Raw genomic sequence first — 26,298 nt, forward strand, 5'->3', positions numbered from 1 at the left:
AATTGTTGATTTGTCCTGTTCTCATTGTATGACGAATTATGATGGCTGTTCGTTAGCCGTTTGCATACTATGCATACTCTCTCTGTCTTCATATGTGTGTGTGTGTGTGTGTGTGTGTGTGTTCCTCTGGTGAAATTCAGTATGGTTCCGACAACAGTTTTATGTTAATGTATAATCCTTAATATGTTTTATGTATGTGGGGGGGGGCGCCCAGGGCACCAAACAGGCTAGGACCGCCACTGCGACCGTAAGGAATTAAGATGAGGAGATGCAACCATGATTTGTCTGAGTTATTAAAATTTACATAATCCTATAAGGACAGAAAGGACAGTATGAAAGCCCTGGCTATTTCACAGTCGTCATCTCAAAGTAATGATTTCTGTATGAATCCAGGAAGAATGTCCCATCAAATTATCAGCTCAATTAATCCCAGAGGCACCCAAGGTTGGGATGTTTTTAACAGTGAAAGTGTGAAACTCTTCATCTAACCTGAAAACAGGAAGTAGACTGATTCGTCACTGATCCAAACATTTTCGAGAAAAGCACAACCCCCCTACACATTGTTTCCCATGGAGTGGTGATTAGACTGGAAATCAATTTGAGGTTCCCATGGCTAAACTGACATCATTAGCTTCACTGCAGGCTGAATAATGAATAACTGCATCATTTTATGGGTAATTAATTGTGGCAACACAGCTGTACTATAAACAGATCCCAGCACACCCACACCCACACAAACACACTTTTCACATGAATCAAAGCATATCCACCTATCACAAAGAGATTTAAGATGTTTGTAACTGTTTGCCAGGACATCATCGTGAAATTAATGATCCTGCATGTAAATTAGGTTTGCATTTCTTTCCTCCACAACTTAATGAATTACACAACAACTGACATTGCAAACAATATTTCATTGGCTAATATGACCAACAAGAAGATAGAGGCACACCGGAGAAGAACAACAGACTTTTAGTTGCTTGATTTATTTGTGGCTTGTTTATCAGAACAGAAATGCAAATGATGGCAAATACATACAGTTAATGCACTTGGATTTATTTAACCCAAGCAGCTAAACCCCTATTCTTATCACTGATTCTGCAGTATCGCACATTTTAACAACAGCAGTTGGTGAATGGGATAATGTTCTGAAATATAGCTTGATGTTTACTTAGAAGCGCAGAACAGTGGTAAACAGGAGGGTTTCACTCTTGTAGTTGGTACAAACTGAGGTTTCACATTTCATGTTCAGAGACAACGACTATATTCACTTCTTAATTTAAATTACTCCATCATTAGTCATAGATATCTCAATTTTTTACAGGTCAACACAAATAGCGCACTCAGACACTGGTTTGCCATGTTATGATGAAAGGCTGATCCACATAAACATCCTTTGAAGTGGTATCAATAATCAGCTCCTATAAGAAGAGGCAGAGAAAACAGAGGGCTGTATATTAATAATGATAATAATAACGCTCTTTAATTATTTACATTTTAATAGAGAAACCTACAATGTTTAGATGTGTATGATAACAAAAATGAGTATCCCACAAATGTACTGACCTGGGAGTCAACGTTGTGCTCTGGGGTGAGATTATGTGCCACTCCAGCTACAGTCAGGGTAACCTCTGTGATCTTAGTACTGCCTGCACCCCAAACCTTCACGACACCCAGCTTCAGCCGATCACCAGTAGCCAGACCATTGTGGGTCACCTGACTGGACAAGGTGTTCTATAAATGAGAGGGTTGGAGACAAGAAGGAGGGTTAATGAAAACCAAATATATCCAGTGCAAATGATCACATATTTGATTTGTATCACTGATAAACAAAATAACAATAATAATAAATTCCACCAGCTATCAGTTTTACAGCATTTTGGTAACTGTATGACATGCTGGACAATAATCTGAACTGGAAGGCACTTTAAGCCCTTTGGTGTAGCAACAGATACTAAATCTACTCCAAGATCATGTCCAAGTTTTTCAGGTTTGTGAAAGAAATGCTTTGAGCTTGTCTGACTGCTAAACATGAACTTTTGCAGAAACTTCCCAACAAAACAGGTAGTGACTGCATTGTGGCTTTTATTGTTTTATTTAACTAAATGGTGTCGAGGAAAAAGAAACACAACACTTCACTCTCTTCTGACTAAGCATGTTAATTTTAAGGCACAAAAATGTAAGCACAAAATACCTTTGCTCTTGATCATTTAAATGTTACCATTTTTTAAAGTTTAAATAATGGTCAGTTATCTGCTTTGATGTAATTAAAATAATGTGTTAATATTATATGATTAAAGCACTAAAAAATGTTTCTTTTCTCTTTTCTTTTCTATTTTTTAATACCGGTGTCAAAACATTTTCTAAAGTTAGAAATTTATCTGAAGAAAAAACGATTTCAAACCACCAACTGCTAACAGTTAGCCTTTGACATCCACTTATTTTGGCCTTTTGAATGCTAAAGCGTGCATTTACAGTAATAATGACACAATAATGAACTCACCGACTGTGCTGAAAATGAGATCAGAAGATATTTGTTGGTCTCCACCGTGTCTGAGGAGAGAAAATACGACCGTGAAAACAAAATAACTGACACAGAGACAACTTACGGATACGTGAGAATTTGTGCCAATGAAGACTTGAGTTGACATTCATTTGACTAAATGGAGAAAATATAGAAATTATGCAACATAGTAATGACTCGACGAGCCATAACAATAACAATTAAATAAAATAAGTACATAATTGGCTTAACTTACGCAGGGTAAATATACACAAGGGTGAATAATTAATTCGTTTAATTGAATAAGTGAACATGGAACTGGTTGGTAAGCAAGAAATGCATTGAGAGCAAAAGAAAATAAGACAGCAAGAAAATCACCATTTGTTATCAGGACTGGGGATTATAAAAGTAACTCTAAATTTTAATAGCAGTCCAAAGGAATGTTTGTTGAAGTATTTACTAAGTATTTACATTTTATTTACTAAAATGTTAAAATAAAATAGCATTGTGTTCTTTGTGTTTGTGTGTATATGCATGTGTGAATTATCACTCTATAAATACATACATTAAATGTCAAATCCCATGCTATTCGGTGTGTTGGTAGGTGTAGGTGTTTAAGAGGGACCTTTCACTTACCAATTCCCTCGCCATCATCCCAGAATAAGGATCCTTCAGCGGTGCCGCTGTCACTCAGAGGGACGATCAGGCCTAGAGGATTCTTCCGGCTAAAACAAAAAGCAGCGGAAATGTTTGTAGCAGAAATCTAAAGGAGAACGTCTGTTTAAACCTGCTGCTGAGAGCAAACAGGGGCCTGCTGAGGTGATGCATCTGATCTCCTTACTGCTGTAAAATGATCATCACCTGAGTGTCTCACCTCTCACTCCCACTCCCACTTAAAAACATTCAAACACACAAACAATATGTGTTTCTCTCTCTGCGTCTCTGCACAGGCACTAACCCACAAACAAGCACACACATCACACTACACACAGGGTGCAGACCTGTAGCTAACTGTATGGGGTATAATGTGTGCTCACCTGTAGTATGTAGTGTTCTCGGGTTTCTGCCAGGGTAAGATGTATCCTCCTCTGATGTGCAGGTTAATATGGTCCAAGGGTGTCGGCATGTCAATCATTTGGCCACGCACTCCAACATCTCTGGCCTGATGAAAGAAGTAATTGAATGCTATTAAAGTACTAGAGGCACAGGTAGAGTGTGGTAGGCACCTTTTAATCAAAATCATTCTGTAAATGCCTTGATAACAAATATTTGCTTTTAAATGTTATTGCTATAGACAAATACTTACTGTGTGGTAGTCATACCAGCGTGCGTTGGGAAGATAGCCATTCACATTTGTGACTCCCTGAAATCAGTCACAAATAAAAACAATCAATCCCAACACTAATGTAGAAATTTAAAAGAAAAAGGAAAAAACAGCTGTGTGTGTGTGTGTGTGTGTGTGTGTGTGTGTGTGTGTGTGTGTGTGTGTGTGTGTGTGTGTGTGTGTGTGTGTGTGTGTGTGTGTGTGTGTGTGTTACACCATACCGGGTCAAGTGCAGGGCTGATAAGTAGGGCAGGTCCCCAAAGGAACTGTTTGTAGATTTCCCATGTAGTTTTGTCGTCCACAAACCTGCGATACAGCAGCACAGAAGCCATTAAACCTCACTATTCAAGCACTCATTCAGGATTCAGTGGCTTCCAGATGAAAGCGAATTAAACCTGCAGACTCGGCCAGCCAGCTCCTTAAATACCATCTGCGACTTTTTATAAGAGTCACTTAAATTGATCTTGTTTCTCAAAGAGTTTCACACGTTAACATTTGGAAGTTGCCAAGTGTAGCTAATCATCTCACACACAGTGCCTTGCTCAGAGAGCTTTCAAAATGCCGATGTGAAAGAAGTGCAATTCTTACTTTCTTACCAGTTCTAGTTATTCTCATGAGCAAATTTCTTAAACTCAGTACAAAATTCATGGGTAACCAAATAAAGTGAGTTTTATCTCCCATTTAACTGAACATCTGTAGCCAGTCAAAGATGTTTTGTTAGTAGTGTTTGTGTGTGTGTGTGTGTGTGTGTGTGTGTGTGTGTGTGTGTGTGTGTGTGTGTGTGTGGGTGGGTGTTGTGATCTAAGCTTACTCGTGCAAAAGTGGTCTGATCACTGTGTTTCCTTTTGTATGTGCCTCATACATCAGAGTGTACAGATAGGGCAGGAGGGTGTAACGGATGTTCAGGACATCCCGGCTTGCATCGGCGAATGGTTTATCCCAAGCAACAGGATCTTGTCTCTAAAAGAAAAAAAAAATGTAAACACAATATTATTTAAATGTTTCAAAATGTCAGCTTTAAAAAAGCAAAGTTCATAAGTAAAAGCACATTTTCACATCAGACTGTCCATGACACTAGAAAAACTCCTAATTCCCAGATTGTTGTAAAAAAAATCCATAGATAATGGAATAATTCAATTGCTGGCACTGAATCCAATGCAAAAATACATTTTAAAACCTTTAGATTTTCAGATCAGAGTGCAAAAATATAAAACTGAAAAAGTCAAATAAGCTGATTTTAAAATTCACAATCCAGTACATCTCTATGGATGCATATTTTATCCACTCACCGGGTTGCCCTTGCCATTGTGGTTGCGTGAGTATGGATAGAAAGCACCCAGCTGCATCCAACGGAGACACATCTCATAGTCAGCCTTATTAAAGAACCCGCAAATGTCTGCCCCGGTCTGAAAGAGAGAGTCAAACTCAATGTCTTTTTTTTAAGCATCACGTTGAATCACATCACACATCGCATCTTGTTTCACATTGAATTTCAAGATGTCCACTTTGATCGAATCAAACAAGTTACTAATGTGATGCAATTTAAGCTACTGTAAGCTATTTAGCAAGTACAAGATCACTCAGAGGGTCAAAGCCAGGAGAGATGATGATACTTACGTAAGAGATTCCAAACAGACTGAATTCCATCATACCTGTAGAGCAAAGAAACATTGGAAATTATGTAAACTGAGGATTAGTGTTTTTATTTTTGCTTTGTTTTAGGGGTTTGGGATCATGTTAACCTCTTCTCTATGTGTTAAAGACAAAATATATATTTTCAGATCAACAATTATGAACAACAAGTTTTATGCAGAAGAGTAAAATTAAAAATAAATGTTTATGTGTACCAATAATGGATTTGTAAAGCTGGTCCCAGCTGGCATTGTTGTCTCCGAGCCAATGTCCAGCCCATTTTCCACTAGAGGGGTAGGTGGACCTGGTGACCACTATGCCTCTTTTACCAGTCACGTCTAGAACGGCACTGTGCAAAGGAGAAGGACACGCAGATTTGCCTTACACATGCAAATAACACACAGATGCGCATTCATAGCCTAGCAATTAGAATAACATGAAAGTGTCTTCTTTCATTTAAAGCAGGTATTCATTTATTATAGAAATGAATTATCCAATTAAGTGCAGTTTTTTTAAATTGCTAGATGTTAACATAAAGCAACTAAGCTAACAGCCTGAGCGTCTGCGTATCCTTTTCTGCAGTTAATTCTTCTCTGTAGTGAGAAAAGTGTTTCACTTCGTGGACAAATGTATTTTCACATTGTTAGGTAAAAAAAAAAAAGGTGAAAGATATGAGTTTTTAGTCTTACATTTGCATTATTTTTGTTCACCTGTATGCAATTTGACTTTATTCCAGTTATGGATTTAGATTATGATGACAATTTTGTCTGTTTCAGCATATTTAAAAACAATTTCTGGCATGATTTGCATTTCTCAGATGAAATACCCTGGATGCTATTCTTAATATCTATTATGTAAAATATAATAAAAAAGAGTACCTAACCTTTTATGGGTTATACTTGCATTTCTTAAATGCAAAACAATAACAGCAACCCAAAGACACTGATGTCGGCAGGAAACAAAACAATAATGCACAAAAGCACATGTAGATATTCAAAGACACACACACATAAACTGGCACATATATAATCGCATATTCACTTACTCATAGGTTGGCTTGGTGTGCGACCATCCGTACAGGTTATGGACATCATAGTGTCTGACTCTCGTTCCATCACTGAGTATCTGTTCACTGTTCATGCACAGAGTCTTATGGTTTAAGCCAAGATGTTTGGACTCCAAGGCTACAAAATGCAGGCACATGTAGATAAATATAATGAGTTATAACCTCATTATTCTTATTATTGTAATTTAATTAGGATGAACAAAGACAACATTCAGCCTTACGTGGCATATATGGTGGGTTCTCTAGTTTTGGATCACCAAGACAGTTCCCATTAACTGTGCCGTGGACAAAACTGGCAGGTTCATTCATGTCCTGCATGGAAAGGTAAAGTCCAGGTGATGAAAGTGAAAAGAACATCAGGTATAAAGGTGCCTTTGTTACACTTTCTACTTCTGGACACTCACGATCCAAAGGCCATCAAACTTCATCGTTTTCTCGTAGAACTCTTTGATTTCGTGGTGCCACCACTGTGCTGTTTGTGGCCGGAAGAAGTCTGGGAATGCGGTGTATGACCTGTAGAGCTGGAGGTGAGAAGTCTAAAGTTTAGGCACATATTAATGATATATAAGGTGGCGAGGTGAATATGGAAATTAATGTACCTGCACTTGGGTATCCCAGTCCAGATTCTCATCTACTATAACGTTGGGGTAATCAGGCCAGACCTGTAGAAGAAAGTCACGAATGACATAGTAACACAGTTTACAAAAGCCTTTCTTTTTTCCATTACACTACATACTGAGCTATATGTTGTGTAACTTCATGTAACCTTTCATTCCTTCTTACCTTGCCCCACACAATTCCATCACTGATGTGTTTGGGCCACTTGATGAAAACATCTGCTGCTTTGCCTCTCTCAAAGGCTGGGTAGGGCTGGGTCTCATTGCCCGAGATGGCGGGATCCTGGAAATAAATATGCACAAGTCTTGTGTCCAGTGGTAGTTTTTCAGTAACATTTATTCTTTGCAGATACAAATGACTAACATCACATTCAAATATCTTTTATGTTTTCTGCCCTGTGGTTGCTAATGATTGGGTGGACAGATCACAGTATGTCCTTACCAGGATGAAGATGAATCTCATGCCCTCTTCTCTCATGCTGTCAACGAGGGCAGGCAGTCCTTTAAACTCTGAGTCCAGGACAAAGTCCAGCTGACGCTCCATGTAGTCAATGTCTGCATACTGCACATCCTGGAAGAGACAGCAATTCAAGCTCAAATGAACTGATGTTTAACTAACTTTGAACATCCTGCTGCATGTTCACCTAAATGCACTTTATAGAGTGAGTGGATACAATTACGTTTTAATTAAAGTTGTTTTTTTAAAATAAACTTATTACTAAACGACATTTTAAAATAAATGCAGAAATATTATTTAAATCACAAAACATTCGTTAATATAAATGTCTTCACATTTGGTACAGAAATGAATTGGTGATTTTTCCCAATGAGGCATCATATGCTGGGTTTTAATTAACAAATATGTCCTAATATATCATCAGAGGTTCCTTTAGAGGAATGTTTAAAGAATTTAATTATTCAGCTTTGTGCAGACTTTCTCTCTTTTTCACAAGATATTATAAATGTAAAAAAACACACAATGTATTTTATATACAACAGACAAATATTATATGTGTGCACACTTGCTCTGTCACAGAATAATAGTTTGTGCCACAGAACTGCAGACAGTATTCATGTTTGGTGATGTTCTCAACTGATCTCAAAGCATCCTTTCTCCAGGAACTTACATAGGGTATACCAGCTGCCCTCATCTCTTTGTACAAGTCTGCTATTTCCTTGTCATTGGCGTAACCATAGCGACAGAGTTGGAACCCAAGAGACCAATAGGCAGGTAGAACAGGTCGTCCAATCAACTGTTAAGAAGAAAAACAAACAAGGAAGTCAAAATGTGTCAGCAAAAGGAAACGCGTGTTATGCAGGAAAATGGGACAGCGTCCGTAAAGTGTTTGTTTAAGTGTGTGTGTGTTTGTGCCTGTGTACGTGTGTTTAGATTGGCTAAACAAGAGTGCACAATGAAGGAAGAAGTAAGGTGTTGCATTTTATCAACAGCTGCCCAGATTCAGGGCCCTGTAAATAACATTTAGCCTATTTGGAGCCCAAAAAGGAAAGCTGGCAAAAATGCTGACTGTGAACTGTTCTCAAAAAACGTGTTTACCATCTGAGAGCAAATTAATAAAACATATAAAAATGTAAGCTTAGGCTACATGTGAATTTGATTTAAGGTCAGCAAATACAAATAGGTATCCTGTTTCATATATTAGTAATTACAGAACAATATAAAATTGTTTGCAGCCAACAGGAATCTATTTTTCTCCCTGAATTTTATTTGGAGCATCACCTGCTCTGGAGCTGGTTAAATCTACGACACAAGTTACCATGGTGATATATTCCACAATCTACATAGACGCAAACAAACCAGAAGTCCAGAAGACTTACCTCAGTGTACTCCTGCACCACCATCTCAGGCGTAGGTCCCAGGACCATGTAGAAATCCAGGATGCCACCCAGAGTTCGGTAGGTTAAAGCTGGATCAGGCAGGAAGGTCACATCTACAAAACAAAGGAAAAAAGACATTTGTGTGACACTTGTATTACTTTAAAATTTACATTAAATTCACAGTAGGAGTTACTATCCTCGTGAGAAATGTATGGATATAACGGCATGTGTAATGCATGTTCATCTGTTTATGTTTCATGGGATGAAAACAAAAGCGTGGAGGAGCTTATTATGTTATGTTGGTCTTGCAAATGTCTCCCCATCAGAGCAACACCTGCACATGTGTGAGTATGTGTAGATGTAAAAGTGGACCGGCAATAGAGTTTATGCATCAGTTCCACGTGATGTGTGTGTATTTCGCTTACCCATTGCATTGCTGTTTAGCAGCAGCACACCGTGAGCATCAGCTGTGTTCTCAAGGCCCATGTAGAAGGGATGGACTCCATAGCAATTCATCTTGTACTGCAGCAGAGACACACAAAAAGTGAGCATCAAGTGTGGACCATGTTTAATATGTACTATAGCACGCCCCTCCCCTGTTTTATTCTACTCCAGGAAGCCCTTAACAGTTGTCTGAACCCTGTGGAGCTATTTTGTAAGCTTAGCAATGGTACCCCTGATAATGTCAAGGACAGACCAGATAAAATGATGGTGTGATGGTGAACTCTCATGTCGACGGAATCTCATCAAAGTGTCATGAATGTGCTTTAAATCCTCTGGAAGGTTCTTTACAAGTCATCTCTGTAGCCTCTACAGCTCGTGCTGCTAAAGATATTCAGTGCAGGGTCCTCTTGTATATGGCAAGCATGAAACCGGTTTTGATGAAACACACTAATGCCTGAATAATCTTTACCTTCAGGGACGTTATATTCTAACCTCTACATCAAGAGTAGAAATAACAACTAAATATTGTCAACAAGAGAGCAGCACTCAGTTTTTTACATTGTTTGCAGATACATATGCACATGTGCGATGTTACAGTATGCGTGTTAGTGTGATACTTACGCCAGGAGGCTGGTCCTTGGCAAACATGCCCCAGGTGTGATAGTTGAGATCATGCTTGTAAGTGAGATGCTCTGTTTCCCCAAAACCATAAACATACTGAGATGGCAGCCTAGTTGACACTTGGATGAACATGTCTGAGAAGGTAAAGCCTGGCACAGACGAATCCCAGCTAAGAAATGCAACAGAGGAGTGAGGGAGAGAGAGGGAGGGGGTTAATCACCATATGTTTGACATATCTACAAAATAATTTCACCCTTTCTGCCTGTCTTTGCTTTATTTAACTAGAGAAGTTTAAATTCTCTGTAAGTCAGTAGTAAAAATAAGCAGTAGGAAGAATATTTTGGAACGAAGTACTCTTGCAGACTGGCATGATTGGGAATAAAAAGAGTTTCTGAGACGTAAAGTTGGGCAGAGGTTCACCTATCTGCAAAAAACTGTCTCTACAAATTTTGGAACAATTTCAGAAAAATGTTCCTCAATGTAAAATTGCAAAAACTGAAGATCATCCTCAGTACATAATATCAAAAGATTCAGAAAATTTGGGGAAATCTCTGTGAAAACAAATAAAATCAACAATCAATTCAGAGCATGCCAACTTCCAACATTTTTGGAAATGCAAGCCAAGATACTCACATTACGGTTCCCGTGCTTTTCCTAATGACTTGGATGCCGAATGGTTCGTTCACAATGGCGACCTTGTAAAGCCTCTTGTTCTCATCAGTCTCAGGAGTGGCAGGAACTGACAATCCCACTGGTACCTCATAGCGCTTTGTGTTTGGGTCAAAGATCTGAATGCGGAGGAATTGTTATTGCATTAGCGTATAGGTAGAATCAATACAGATGCAGCATTGGCTGAACAAAAAAAAAATAAATGAGCAAAATCAGACCTTGAACTGCAGCATTTCACCGGTGTGATAATTAATCTCAACACGGAGTGTGTCAATATCCCGTGACTGTGGACGACCGCTGCTCCTGTACTTCCTGTTCCGAGTGATGTCAAGTGTCATGCCCGAGCTTCTTTCCCTTAGTGACATGACAGTGTAACCATAGTCTTGAGGATAGATGCACCATGGGCCTTGTCCACTGGTAATTGGCTACGTAGGGAAATAAAAGAAAGCATAGAGATTTTAAATATATGCAACTTTGTTTCTAAAATCGCTGGGAGACGCACTACAAAATTAACAAATTGAAAGCAATAGTCACAAAAGCAACACATCAAAGGTTTAAACTGAAACATTATCTCATTTGTAATAACCCCAACCGGTCGCAGCAGATGGCCACCCCTCCCTGAGCCTGGTTCTGCTGGAGGTTTCTTCCTGTTAAAAGGGAGTTTTTCCTTCCCACTCTCGCCAAATAGCTTGCCCATAGGGGGTCATATGACTTTGGGGTTTGTCTTGGTTTGTAATATTGTAGGGTCTATCTTACAATATAAAGCGCCTTGAGGCGACTGTTGATGTGATTTGGCACTGTATAAATAAAACTGAATTGAATTGAATTGAATTGAATTGAATTGAATTGAATTGAATTGAATTGAATTGAATTGAATTGAATTGAATTGAATTGAATTGAACTGAAATGAACTGAATATGCACCCGTCTCACTCCAGTCATGACTGGTGCTTCTCCCACCTACCTGTTCATACCTGATACCTGATTCTGACACTATGGCAGTATGAACAGGTGTCATGTACCATAAACAGTTCAGATCAAAGTTTAGAATTATTTTTTTTTATTTTGAATTAAAAACAGGATTCAATTACTTGCTTAATAAATTATTTTGAAAAGGTTTATACTTCTTTGTCATTTGCATCTATCTTGTGTTTTAGGAAAACATTAGGGTATGTGAGCATATGACCATTTTTTACTTACATCCCAGACGCAGCCTCTGGCCTCGCAGTTAGCCTGATCCGCATTTTCCTCTGGATGGCAGTCGATGCGTATCACGTTCCACTCCAACACGTAGGTCTCCCCGAGGGTCAGTCTGAGGTCACGCAGGAAGAGCACCTGAAGTTTAAGGGAGGAAAATGTTTTTGCAGTGATCGTTTCTGAGCCGTCTCTGAATTCAAATTTCCCCGTGCTAGTGAGCTCTGCTTCCTCAAGATAGAATGTGGGCTTAATGATGGCTGTCCTCTCATTTCAAAATCATTTGTAATGTTCCTAAATTAGTTATTCCTACAATAATTAATTATTATTCTTACAATAATATCGTACATCTTCTTTCACTTTTGCCTCCCCATTGACCATCTGATGCTCAACTGGAGATAAAAATATATGTGTGGTATTTTAAAATATACATTCTGCTGACATGTGAGTAACATTAATATGTTGTTAGCATTGCTAGCACTATTACACCATGTGTTTTGTACATTAACTTTATTAATTATTATGCGAACATAATTTCCCGCGATATGAAAAAACCCCAGCAATGTTGTTTTTATTTTACATTTATTTTGTACGTAATCATGTCTATGCACATTCATGTGTTTACCTTCTTGTCTCCATCGTGGTGGATGTTGCTGGGTTCTAATGTGGTAGTAGAGTTTGTGGTGCCAACATGAGTCACAGAGATGGACACAGGAGGAACGGGTATTCCAAGGATAGTGATGTTGTCAAACTTCAGATCGTTCGGATCATTGTAACCGGCATGGGTCACCTGCATAGTCAGAACTCCCTGCAAGGCAGTAGATACATAATCACACAATCTGACCTTCTAAACATCATCCCAGATTTAAGAGATAGAGCATGCATTTATTTTCACTGTTGCCCTCGAGTAATGTTAACATACAAGAAATGCACGTTATGGACTGGAAAAGCTAAAATTCTCATGTGGTTTTGAACTTTGAACTTTAGTGCAGATTGAAAGGAACATGTCGGCTGGATTTGAAAAAGTGCTGTATGGTTTTGTGAGGTGAACTGACCTGGTTAAGAGAGAACTTGTAGTGGATGTAGTTGCCATTCTCAATTGTATCTGTAAAGAGAAGGATGTGCAGATCTTTGTCTAAGTAGATGAACACAAGTGATTCACAGGTACACAGCAAAGTGGCTCACTTCTACTTGTTAATGCGAGTGAGCCAACTGAAAGTGATTTCAGAGTCACATCAATTAATTAACTTTTTTGCTAAAAAACAAACAAACAAACTTGTAGTCCCCCAGATAAAACACATTTGCAAACAAAAAGGCAAAAGATGAGAAAAGAGATAATACCTCTGGAATCTCCATCATCCCAAAATAGTTCCCCATCTGCATTGCCGTTGTCATCAGGAGCAATGAGCAAACCCATTGGGTTACGCCGGCTAGTTAAATATACATAAACAAATGTAAAATTACAAACATATGAATAAATGAAGTAATCCAATGAATATAATCCAATAAAATTTAAGACTGGTGACGTATAAAATTATGCGCACATTTGTGTGTGTGTGTGTGTGTGTGTGTGTGTGTGTGTGTGTGTGTGTGTGTGTGTACCTGTATGTGGTGGTGACTTCAGGTTCCTGTGTGGGGAGGATAGCTCCACCTCTGATGTGTAATCCAAGCTTGTCAGCTGGTAGATACATTTCCATGTGCGTTTTGCGGACTGTTAGCTTTTGCATCTGATCAGAAGGACAGAAGAATAAAATATTAAATCCCTAACTTCCCTCTTGTGTGCTAATCCATGGAATGCACTTTTCATTTTTAGATATGAATTTTTAATTGTGTTTTAGTTCACTGTCGATTTAATCAGGGTGCCCTGATCCCTTAAATCTGTTAGTCATTGTTATTCAAACTGCAGTTTCAAACTAGAAGGGGCGTATCAACCAAAAAAAGACATAATAATTAAGTATCTCTTTTGTAGCACACTATAATCAATAAAAGACTTATGATTTGTAGAGTAGCTGTTTTGGTCCGTTTTGTACAAGTGAACTAAGCACTAATATATGACTTCCTTACATTATGTTGAATAACACTGGACCTCATTATATATCAGTCACCTTTTAAGCCCATGTCTCACCTTAGATGACAGGCTTCATGATATTTGGGTGTTAAAATGGTTTTCAAATTATTATGATGATAAACTTCACATTGCTCTCTTTGTTTTGCTTTGTTTTATGTGTCCCTCCATTCATTTCTTTATTGGTCCACATAGAGCACAGTTAATATCTAATATCTAATCACCTACATGCTCACAGCAGTTTAAAGTAAAATCTTAATTTTCCTTCTACATGTCCGGTTTTTCTCTCTTGTGATGCTCTAGTTTTAGATGCTCTTGTTTTCTGTATTCTTGTGTTTTCGTGTGTGTGTGTGTGTGCATGATTTTATCCAGTACAGTACGGGTGTGTGTGTGTGGGCTGGAGTTGGTGAAGCTTCTACAAGCGATTTCAAATCCTATCTCGCCCTCATTGTCTTCTCTAGCCTTGTCTTCCTCTTCTTAGTCTAGCTGGCTGATCCTGGCATCTTCCTCTTTTCTCCATGCTGTAATTTTCATTTATCTTGTCTTTTTCTCATCTCTCTTTTGTTTCTGGTTTTCTCTCTGTGTAACGTGCTGTCCAACTTTTACCCTTTCTTTTCATTCGCCTCCCTATTGAATTGTTTTTGCAGTATTTCTTTGCTCTGTAGCTTGTTTTTCATGGTCCCTTTCACTACATCATTACTCCTCCAGGATTCTATCTTCCTACCCAGATAATCACAGGGGACCACCGAGGACAAGGGTCCAGCAGCATGACAGCCAGAGTAATCGTTCATCTGATCAGTGGATACTTTCCATCGCCGCCGTGATGCCTAAATAAGGCCCAGAAGGAACTTAACACCTCTTTTATCTTTCTGTCTCCTTCTTCTCTTTGTCCTCTCTCTTGCTCTTTGTTCTCACTCCCACTCTGTCTTATCGCCTTAGTCTCACAATCTCAAACAAAGAACTTTCATGTGAAACATGTTTTTGTCACAGTGTAACATGATACCCCCCCCTCCCCCATCTATCTGATCTTTTTCTTTTTTAATCTATTGTATTACCAAGACTTATTGTGCTGATTCAGATCAACAGGATTTTTATATTGAAGATATTTTATTATTTTACCTCGATAACTGGGTTAGCTACATTTTAACAGCTACTCATATTTTGCTGTCTGATGTATGGCCATCGTAGCTAAAAACACTTCAACTTTTGAAAGTGAACTTAGCTCCAGAAAACAAGCAAGAATTTGACTTAAAAGTATTGCAGTGAGCAAATTAAATTAATTGTACAACTGCATTTTCTTTCCCAGAGATTTATCAAGACAATCGCACTAAAGGAAATAGTCGTGCTTTACAGGAAACATTTTAATCAAACAGAAAATGTTCTTACCGACTCGTAGTCATACCACAAAGCATCTGGTACATATCCCCACACCACGTCTACGCCCTGAACAACACAAGAGCAAAAGACGTCTTTAGCCATTTTCACATTTTCACAATTTTATGTATATAAATGCAGAGAGAGCAAGAAGGAAAAGAAGAAAACAGATGAGTAGGAGAGTGTGCTTGTGCGCATGTGTGTGATCACTTACAGGATCCAGTACAGGTGTGATGAGCAGGTGTTTTCCCCAAAGGAACTGGCGATCCACTGTCCAGGTTTCACTATCAGAGTAGAATCTACGACAAGGAAGAATACAAGTGAAATTAGATATCCGTCATCATGTCATGACTGACTAAAATATATTTTTGATTAAGGTTTATATGTTTAATGTTCCACTGTTTAATACCAACTTTAAAAAAATATATGCTTTGTTATAATGATAAAAAATGATATTGTTATTGTTTCTGTGTCTTTATTTGCTGATGACACCTCTTTTTAATTTGTCTGTGTTTTTCAGTTTAGGCCTCATATCTTAGGTGTCCTTACATCGGCTGATCATGCCAAAAGTTTTCCACCATGTTTTACAATGACTGAATTATTGGAGTAATCAATCATTTTTTTGTGTTCAGTCTCCCGTGGAATTTACAATCCATTACTTTTATGTCATTATTATCGTTATTTTTTGTTTTGTTTTGTTAATTGGTACTAAATTGATTTAAGACAATATACTGAGTGACTTACTCATGCATGACGGGACGTACAACAGTTTCCCCTGTGGTGTGGGCTTTGTAGAACATTGTGTAGAGGTAAGGCAGAAGTGTGTAACGTATCGTCAGGTAATGTTTAGAACTCGCCACCAGTACTGAGTCAGCGCCATATGCAGCTGGATCCTGAGGCTGGAGACAGAAAGACGGATTAAAGGGATGGGGCTAATAAAGCAGAGGTAATGGGAAAAAGAAAACAAAGATTTGTGGGGGTTTTACTGATAAACTAATGGAAAAGTGATCAACAGCAAAGGGGTGAGGGAAGTAAAAAACTAGAGGATTTTAGAAGGAGTAGAGAATTAGAAGAATCGAGTGGCAATAAAGCTGTCAAAAGGACGGGTGAGGTAGTGCAAACAAATACACATTAGGCCTGTTCATAATGAATAATCACAAAATTACTTTTACATTAAGCTTTTTAATTACTTTTTACATTTGAGTGACCCAGAGGCAAAGTTTGTAAAGACAAATAGCAAACGAAAACAAATTATGTGTGATGTTAATTCAGTGACAGTGGTGAGGGCAGACTGCGGTCCTTAATCAGATCTGGGTGATCTTTTAATCCCGTAACCCGTTTGTGCGTCTGTCTGTGTGTTGGGACTAGCTGTATGGGATGTGATGAGTGCCATGATTAGGGCAAAGGCCACACTTCAACTGTCTCTCCCCAGCTATGCAAAGCTTTTAGCTGCTCGGGCTCTACAGCACCTATAAAGTGTTATGAAATGAAATGAAGTGTATACCCTGCAGCACTTTAGACCAAACAGGCAAAAAGTAAACGTCTGATATAAGACCTGTGAGAGAAAAAGGTGCCTTTAGAGTACCTTGTAGCCCTCAGCGTTGTGGTTCCGACTGAAGGGATAGAAAGCGCCGACCTGCATCCAGCGACGGCACAACTCTTCAGGGGAATCGTCAAAGAAACCACAGATGTCGGCTCCGATCTGAAATACATTTACATCGACGTTTAGCCAAAACCAGCCAATTTAAGTGTATCTTGTTGTATTGGAAAAATGAAAGTCGAATGATATTTGACAAACTCCGAGAACAGGGAATGTCAGGGATTTTAGACAGATTTGATAATGAAAGATTTCTAGATTACAGTAGCAAAAAATGGCACCAATGTGATAACTTAGCCCCTTATTTGTCTTTTGAAATGTCTCTCTTGATCTTGGTTAAATCTACTTGAGATTTACTGGCAGTAGCTGTGGGTTGTAATCTTTATTTACATTAATTGCACAATTGAGTCCAAAAAAGAGACTGCATTCAAAGGCCACTCTGCAGAGACTGTTTGCTTTCTATTATTTACTTATTGGTCACATTTTGCAGCAGGCTCAATGGGAGGGAATTGATCCAAATCCCGTTTTCCCTGTGTTCTATATGTGTCTTCTGAGACACCTAAAAGGCAGGCTGCGGTGATACAGTCCCAATAGGAGTCCCTGGCATGTATATGCAAATGCCTGATGTGCACAGCTGGAGAAGTGTGTGTGTGTACATCTGACTCACTGTTTTTCTACTGTTGTTTGAAATCTGTGCACTAGGTATACCTGTGTCAGTGAAATAGTTTGTGAAACCCTCTGTTTTATTTTTGTCTTTACCTATTCTATGCATCTGCACATGTCATATGTACGTGATAATGCTTAATGTTATTATCATACTTTTATATGTTGCTAAAGTGAAAAAACATCTTTCTTTTGCTAATATTCAAAGCTTTTTGGTCAGCTAACATTTAACATTTGCCCTTTTCTGAAGGTTTGCTACTCACATAGGGTATTCCAAAGAGCCCAAACTCCAGCATGCCAGGGATAGCCCATTTCATGTCATTCCAGGTGGCAGCATTGTCACCTAGCCAGTGACCTGAATATTTCCCCACACCTGGAAAGGAAGAGCGGGTCAGCATCATGGAGCGGTTTTCTCCAAACACGCGGTCCATAGCCCTGTGGGATGGAGAGAAGAAAGAAAAGAGACAACCAGATGATGCCGGGTCACTCAGGTACAAAAGGACAGGGGGACAAAAAAAGCAAGAATGCACAAGTAACAGAGAAACAGATATCAAAAGGGGATATGAGGGGTAATACTGTATTTTTAGAGAAATGAGAATTAGGAGATGTAAAGTAAACAAAATTAATTTGTGTGTTGCTATAACTTACTCATGAGTCTTTGAAATTTAGCCAGTTTAGCACCTTTAGCACAATCTCAGAGATAAGGCAAATTGCACAGTATGTAACATATTTAATCTATCATAAATTAAATAAATCTGTGCAATCAACTAGCTGTTTTCATAAATTCCACTACAATTCTGAAGAGTGATTTGTTCAGGCAGTCTGTACAAATCACTCTTTAACTGATTGCCAGCCCCTACCACATTCTCATACCAGTGCTCCTTTCTAGGTTTATGTACATAAATGATCATTAAACTCATGTTGAGGACCATGGGTCAGTAACTTCTGGTTCTACATCACTTGATTTTGAAGATTATGTATGTTACACTGCTTGTTTACTCACTTCTTAGTAGCCAGGACCATAGAGTAGCCATACAGACTGTGGACATCATAGTGGTCGCCCCAGGTTTGCTTGGCATCCATACACAGAGTCTTACTGTACATGAGGTCATCCAAAATTTCTGGGGGAGAGAACAGATAAGATGAAAGTTATAAGAAGCAAAGAGAGAATACAAGATGCAGAGAAAGAAAGAGAGAAAGAATGAGATAGGCATTGATGTACTGTATACTTTAATAGGAAGTGGAAGGAGGGCAATAAAAAGGGTGGCATCAGGGGAACCTGCTTTTCATAGTTATGATCTTCCTGTCTGGGAAACAGTCAGAATAAAAGACATGGCAGAAGATTCGTTTTCAGAATTCTTCACAGGGGATGCACTATGCCTGATGAACTTACTATGTTTGCTATTGTTGGACGTTCAGCTGCACTTCTATGATATATCCTATTTCATAAAATATGTAGCATTATCACGGCTGACCAGAACATAGAAAACAAAGTCTCTTACTTGGAATGTAGGGAGGGTAGTTGAGTTTGTTAACATCACAGCCCTTTGCTGATCCTTGCTTGAAATTAGCAACCTCATTCATGTCCTGCAAATGCATATGAGAAGATTTCCTTGTAAATAAAGACAACAAATTAAAGAGTAAAATTTATTCGGTGCTTCTTTATTGGTGCCGATGTCCAGCCCACAATTTGACTAGCAGCCCCTGTGTGCATAATACCTTCATTTTATGCATTTACAACTGACTTACAATCCAAAGTGCGTCATGTTTGACCTCCTTGGAGAACCGCTCGTACTCATCCACCCACCAATCGATGCAGTTGGGGTTGGTGTAGTCTGGAAATACAGTCTCCCCTGGCCACACCTTGGAGGGAGAGAATGTGAGATGATGTTTACCAAAAAACCCTAAAACTTTGAGGCGTAACTCATATTCTAGTGCTTTGTTTATACACCTGACCTTCCAGGTTTGGGAGAAACCTTTAACAGCTTTTTTAACACGAGTTTAATAAAGAAAGAGATTAGTTTACACAATAACATATATGCAGACAACATGAGATGGCATGAACAGCCAAAACTATGAGATCTGAGTGACAAATCTATCTGCACCTACCCTTTCTCTGCACCTGTCTTTGTCTACATTTATAACCTTTTCCTTAAATCCGCCACTCTCCCCACTGCTCTGTTTATGCTCATCTTTTTTAACTGAGCAGAAATGTTCACCCGTTTGAGTGAGGTCCTGCTGTGATGTTACGAACGCACGCCAACATTGTTATGCCACCAGGAAAGGCTTTTATCTTGTTCTTTCCAAGCAATTATTGCCCGTTGTAAAAGCAGAATAAATACCAGGTCTGTTTATGTATCTCCCTCATTACAAAGGCAGCAACAGCAGAGGTCCCGCAGCGGACACCTTTGTTTTTATAGCCAAAAGACAACAACATATGTAAATAAAGCACAAACCACACATATGTGTGTACTCATAAACCACAAAGTAACACAAATACATTTGATCCAGACAAGCGGATGCAGGTGAATGAACACATGGTGTATACGGCATGTATTTTTCTACTAAATTTGTGACTTTGTGTCACAATAACAACAATATCATATGATGGTACTGTAATAATCTAGTTGTACTGGTCTTCCAGGTAAAAACAAAAAAAAAGAAAACAAAAAGGACATAATAGTATATAGTAACCATATATAGTAACATATAGTAAATATATAGTAAAAAAAAAAGATTAAGTACATAAAAGGAGTGGTACCTTTGGTATTTGATATCATTAACAGAGTAAGTAGCAGCCAGGTGCTGCTAATCAAATACGCTTGATGCATCAGAATATCAGGCTTGTACACTAATGTAGCTCACCGCTCCTATCAGAGGAGTCTTCCCATCTGATTCAGTGACCCAAGCATTCTTCGCAGTCCCACGGTCATAAGACTCATATGGAGCATCTCCAACCCTCTTGCTGGTGGCTATTGCAGGATCCTGGGGACAAATGATACAGTCATAAGAATATATGCTCAAATCAAATCAATAAATTCATAAAAATTACACGACTGCCGTCATTTTCATTTCTTCTTTGGTGTTGCTGATGTAGCAAATGTTACTGTATGCTAGAAGTGATGATTTAAACACTTTGATGTCTGTTTATGATTTGAAGCTCTGTATGATTTCTTATTATTTTTATAGGTTACATAAATACACCCAATATGCCCACAAAGTACTTCTTACCAGGATAAGGATGTATTTCTGCCCCCTCTCATGGAGATAGTCAGCAAACCGAGGAAGTTCAGTGTAGTTAAGCTTGTCATAGGTGAAGTCTTTTTTATTCTCCATATAGTCTATGTCTGTGTATTGGACATCCTGCATGAGAGAGAAAAAACACTGCATTCATATGCTATGTACATGCAATTTTCAATTCTCAAATGAGAGTTTGATGTATAAAAGGAATTTTAAAACTCAAACAGGCTGAATCTTACATATGGGAGGCCCACGGCACGGTTTCTCTCCACTGTTTCCTTGACTATGTCGAGGTTGGTGTAGTTCCACCGAGAAAGCTGGAATCCCAGTGACCAGTAGGGAGGCATGACGGGCCTGCCAGTGAGCTGAAAAGCATAATTGGACGTATTTTTAATGTAATTAGTGAGCCACACAACAGTATTAACAAGAAACCTCGCCCCACATGTTTTGCATTTAGAAAAATCACCTCAAGGAACTCCTGCACCACTTGTTCCGGTGTGTCACCAAAGACAATGTAGAAGTCAAGAAGCCCTCCAATTGTCCTGTAGGTCACAGCTGGGGCAGGCTGCAGTGTCACATCTGGAAACAAACAGAAAAAAGTAGTTTAATCATAGCAATATAAGTTTATGTTGTGTTTTAAAAATAAATCACATAGATTTCCCACGCGTGGGACTATTAAAGGTTATTTTAACTTATTTCTTTTTTTTTTTTTTGAAAAAGCATCACCTTTTCAGAATATGCATGTGTGGGCTGGGGTTTTTTTTTACACTTTCTGTTGGTTTTTAATCAACTGCTAGTGTGTGTTCTTGCATTTGTGTGAATGTGTCTTTACCCATGGCATTGCTGTTCAAGAGAAAGACCCCGAATGACTTTCCACTCTCATCTTCCAGACAGAGGAAGAAGGGATAGTGTCCGTAGAGGTTGTTTGTTCCCTGCAGAGAAGCCACAGTGGGACAAATGAGTATACAACAGAGGCATGTGGGACACTTACTGAAACTGAAGGGGTGACTACACAGAATAATAAGCTTACAAGGCATTCAATTATAGGCCCTATGAGAAGGCAAACAGACTGGTAAGAAGCACATGCAACATGTGCATGCTGTCCTCACCCCATTAGGGAAAGAGTCTCTGCTGAAAATTGGCCAGGTTTTCCAGTTGGTGTCATGGCGATACTGCCTGTGGACGTGCTCCCCGAGGCCGTAAATATTATGAGATGGAAGTCTGGCAGACAGCTGTATGTACTGATCTTCAAACACCAGTGGAGCGATTGTGGTGTCGAACCTGAATGTAATGAGGAAACAAAGGACTAAATGATCACTGGGTAGTGTAAAGACTGATGCATTGGGATATGGGGAAAGGGAGAGCAGGTAAGAGTGACACAAAGAACACTAAAAAATATGTATTCATGCCCAAAATGCTGACTTTAAGTAATTATGTTGTTTTGTTACATAAGTGCAATATAAAATGCTTTACACCAAAGATATTTTCCTTAATGATTAACTTAAAGATTAATGATTACTCAGAGTTATGACTTCATGTTTAAGTGAACTAAGTAAGGGAATGAGAGTGAAATGGAACTAGAAGTAAACATAAGAACTCTGGGAGATGAGTTTTTAGAACAAATTAAACAAAAAGAAGGAAAAACAGACAGAGACAGGCCAGCCCCTTAACCTCTAATAAGCCGTCTGGGTAGCATTTCTCTAGTCTTCAAAAGAAGACACCGATTGTTAAAAGAGCCAGACTGCTGACACTTCCACTTCCATTTTCTGTTTATCTGTATTTATCTTATCTGAGAAGTACTTGATCACTGCGGAGTCAGCAGCATGACCTGTACCACCATTAAAGTAATCACTTCTTGGATGGGAATCATTGTTAATCTATTAGTACATTTCTGTCCTCTGTTGTGTAAAATGACATAATTCGGATAAGTTATAATCTCAACATGCTTTAACAAAGGAATATCCTCATCCATCTTTATTTGTGCAGCCATATGTATATACATCCAACCATCACAACAAGTACACAGGGCACCTACGCAGAGCGATTACTTACACAACTTTCTGGTTCTCCTTCCTGCGCACAGTAAGGCCAAAGGGTTTCTGTGTGACCTGCAGTGTGCTGCTGATGGGAATGGATGGGTTACTGGGAAGGCTGCTGATGTGTTCATGGGGGACCTCGAATCGGTTACTGTTGGGATCGTAGATCTGAGGGACAGGAAAGGAGTCAGGCCTCATCTTATGGCTACGGTAACAATTTCTCATGTATATTGCTATTTTTGTATTAAACATCCTTTGATTAATCCAAATCCTTTGACCATTAAATATATCCGTAAGTTGCAGATTTGGATACGGTGTCAGTGTTCACCTTAAATCGGAGACGATTGTTTGTCTGCATTTCTGCCTCAAGCGCCAGTTGTTTTATCTCCCCACCGAATAAAGACGGAGAGTCCATTCTTAGCAGGTTTGCTTTCAGAACTGCAAAATTAAACAGATGACAATAACAAGGTAAGAAGGTTAATATATCATCCACATAATATCCACAATGACATAATATATAATACAATAAATACATTCGGTGATCATTTGAGACAACTAGCAGCAGTTCAATTTGATTCAGTTACATTTATATGCTTCCATTTAAACAGTCGTCTCAGTGTCCCAGTGCACTTTACATTGTAGCATTAGAGACAAAAACCTAACGATCCAATGATTCACTATAAGCAAATGTTCATCAGTCTCATTCCTCAGCTGCAGCACCACATTAAAATCTTTAGGTGAATTAATATGGGAATCTGTTCAAACTATATGCGTTAGTCATTTAGTCATAAAAGGGTACAGAGCTTATCAAGTACGTAGTCAGAAAATAGAAAAACCTGTCAATAATGCCACATTTATATTAAAAAAAAAGTGAAAAATGAAAAGAAAAATTAAGTGGAAAAGATAGATAAGTTGAAAGAGTAAGAGGCAGTTAACTAGAAGGCCACTTAGTTTTCCTCTGTTAGTGAGCACATGAGTGCAGGATAAAAAGAGGGGAAAGCGTTTTACCGTAAGGGCTTGATGAATCCTGTGATTCCACGGTGTATCCATGGTTGGTTGGGAAGAAACACCAGGGAACGTTACTCTCATCCCGTGGGCTCCAACAGCATCCACGCGCCTCACATTTCGCCTGTTCAGTGTATTGATGTTGTCATTATCATTATCCACATTAGTGTCACTAATGCTACGACTATTTTTTCTACTGCTTTTTGTCACCACTGCAAATGTTTAAATAGACATTATAAGCAATGCAAGCAAAAAAAAAAAACAGCATTGGTATTTACCCACTAATTATAATGGGGTTTTTCATGTGTAGGCTCTTTGAGGGGGGAAAACCCATACACATTACTTTGTACCCTAGGAAACGATGGTGGCTCATACCTGGGAAGCTCCAGGATCAGGGAAGCAGTCTACTCTCTCGCCCAGAGGAATGTTGGGACAAGTAGCGACAAATGCTTTAGTTCCTCCTGGCAAAAAAAAAGATGAAATATCTCCTTAAAGTCAAGCAATGAAATCAACATTTTAAAGTGTAAATGCTGCAATTTTGCCAGTATAAATTAATATGGGAGCACTGATATGAGCATTGGGAACTATAATCATGATCAAAGATGCAAAGACATAAGTAATTTAATATTTTAAGGGTAAAGAAGAAACAAAAAGTGAGATATATAAGAAAACAATAAAAAAAAAAGAAAGAAAAAGAAGGCACAAAAAAATACTAAAATGCTGAAATCAGAGTAAGAGTAATTTTTTATATGTGCAAACAGAACTACCTACACTAAAAGACACATCACAGAGATTTAGAAAATATGCACTTGTGGTATATAGATATTAATCCTATGAGCATATTGTCTGCCTGCAGTCAGGATGAAGGACCTGATTCAAAGGAGGTATCATTTAAAGTTACGTGACATGCCTCGGTGGTCCACCTACCCTCTTTGACAGCAGATACTGTGGTGGCAGACAGAATTAAAAAGGTGATTGCAGTTGCGGTCATCGGCATGAACAGATCCATTAGGGTCATGCCTAAGCCAGAAAAGCGTCTCCTCCCCATCTAACACACACACAAAAATGAACATGAACAAAATACTATAAAGGCCAATAATCATTAAAACCCAAGTTTAACATTTTACATTTTCATTGCATCAACCTTGAAGTTTCTGCAAGGGCAAAACTGAGACAGAAATTTAATTCAGAAAAATTCTATAGTAAAGAAAGAATGAGAGACTACAATAAACCTAAAGTTGGAAATTGAAGACAGTGTTCAACAGGTTTGGCCTAATCTTTACAGATGCACCCATCAGGCTTCATCAGGCTTCATGCGAGTGTATTCTCCTCCATACTGTAAGGTATAATTAGTAGTATTTTGAGCTGAGCAGCTAAACAGCATGCCTCTGTGGTCTTACCTTGGTTCCCTCCGCAGGTTGGGGCCAAGTGCTCAAAGTAGGAGCACCCTTATAAACCAGAGGATGAGGGAGTGTTGTGCATTGTCACAGAGACTCAACCCCCTTTACTTTTTTGTGTGTGTATGTGTGTGTGTGTGTGTGTTTGTGGGTGGGTGGGTGGGTGGGTGTGTGTGTGTGTGTGTGTGTGTGTACGTGCATTTCATGCAGGCCCAAAAGCCATAAAAAGCCAGATAACCATCTATCATTCGATAGAAGTAGTCTAACCTAAAATCTGCTTAGCGGGCTAATAAAATTATCCCATTATCATGCACACTGTGCATGCACATGGTTGTGGTTAGAATTTAACTAAAGATTATTGTGCATATTCAATGCATTATGTAAGCCGGTAAGCCATGACTAAGCAAAAGACATAGTACCACTTTTCTATAATTAGCAAATGAGCATAGACTCTCACGCACTCAGTTGGTAAGTTGAATAGTTACACCAGAAATTTTGGAATATAGAACATACAAACCCCATTGCAAAAAAGAGTTGGGACACTGTAAAATGTAAAAAAAAAAAAAAAAAAAAAAAAAACCCACACAACCCACTGCACATAGAAAAAAATGTTCAATGTGAGCACACGTACCATTTTAAGAAAAATATTAGCTGATTTTGAATTTCAATGACATCCCAACTTTTGAGATGTTGGGATGTCATTTTATCAGTTTATCAGTGTGCAGCACCCCCTGCAATATACTTTTAAGTATTTTATTATTACTATTAATATGTTATGTTTGCATTTAGTCAGCACTTGCTGTTTTAAAGCACTTTATAAATGAAGTCCTTAAAAATATGAGGAAACTAGACAAGTGACAAAAAACACAAATAATTTAAAAACAAACAAACAATTACACTCATAAAGAAATGTGTGTAACAGACTTGCAGTAGGAAATTTACATTTTAGCAATAGTAATATAGCAATCTTTTTGTTACATAATATGTTGAAGAGTTGAAATCTAATTTCAAATGGC

General features: G+C 38.5%; 1 protein-coding gene across 1 annotated transcript; it reads right to left on the reverse strand.

Annotated features, from left to right (window-relative positions):
• Positions 1-967: 967 nt before the first annotated feature.
• LOC116331833 (maltase-glucoamylase, intestinal-like) lies at positions 968-25,322 on the reverse strand. Its single transcript, XM_039614919.1, has 48 exons — positions 25,286-25,322; positions 24,813-24,933; positions 24,261-24,346; positions 23,889-24,009; positions 23,209-23,318; positions 22,897-23,048; positions 21,954-22,125; positions 21,677-21,776; positions 21,311-21,423; positions 21,084-21,209; positions 20,836-20,967; positions 20,470-20,589; positions 19,354-19,467; positions 19,107-19,191; positions 18,608-18,725; positions 17,868-18,039; positions 16,930-17,046; positions 16,089-16,243; positions 15,559-15,643; positions 15,357-15,413; positions 13,508-13,632; positions 13,247-13,335; positions 12,961-13,010; positions 12,531-12,713; positions 11,912-12,046; positions 10,931-11,137; positions 10,677-10,831; positions 10,044-10,212; positions 9,404-9,500; positions 8,979-9,091; positions 8,270-8,395; positions 7,585-7,713; positions 7,309-7,425; positions 7,125-7,187; positions 6,930-7,046; positions 6,747-6,837; positions 6,505-6,643; positions 5,675-5,808; positions 5,445-5,479; positions 5,117-5,233; positions 4,639-4,787; positions 4,049-4,133; positions 3,810-3,866; positions 3,541-3,665; positions 3,140-3,228; positions 2,504-2,553; positions 1,567-1,734; positions 968-1,421 (listed from the first exon to the last, which is right to left on the reverse strand). The coding sequence occupies exons 2-48, from the start codon at positions 24,931-24,933 to the stop codon at positions 1,344-1,346; spliced, it is 5,448 nt and encodes a 1,815-aa protein (XP_039470853.1). The 5' UTR covers positions 25,286-25,322; the 3' UTR covers positions 968-1,343.
• Positions 25,323-26,298: the final 976 nt, after the last annotated feature.

The sequence above is a fragment of the Oreochromis aureus genome, linkage group 7 (genome assembly GCF_013358895.1).
Source record: "Oreochromis aureus strain Israel breed Guangdong linkage group 7, ZZ_aureus, whole genome shotgun sequence".
Taxonomy (NCBI): Eukaryota; Metazoa; Chordata; class Actinopteri; order Cichliformes; family Cichlidae; genus Oreochromis; species Oreochromis aureus.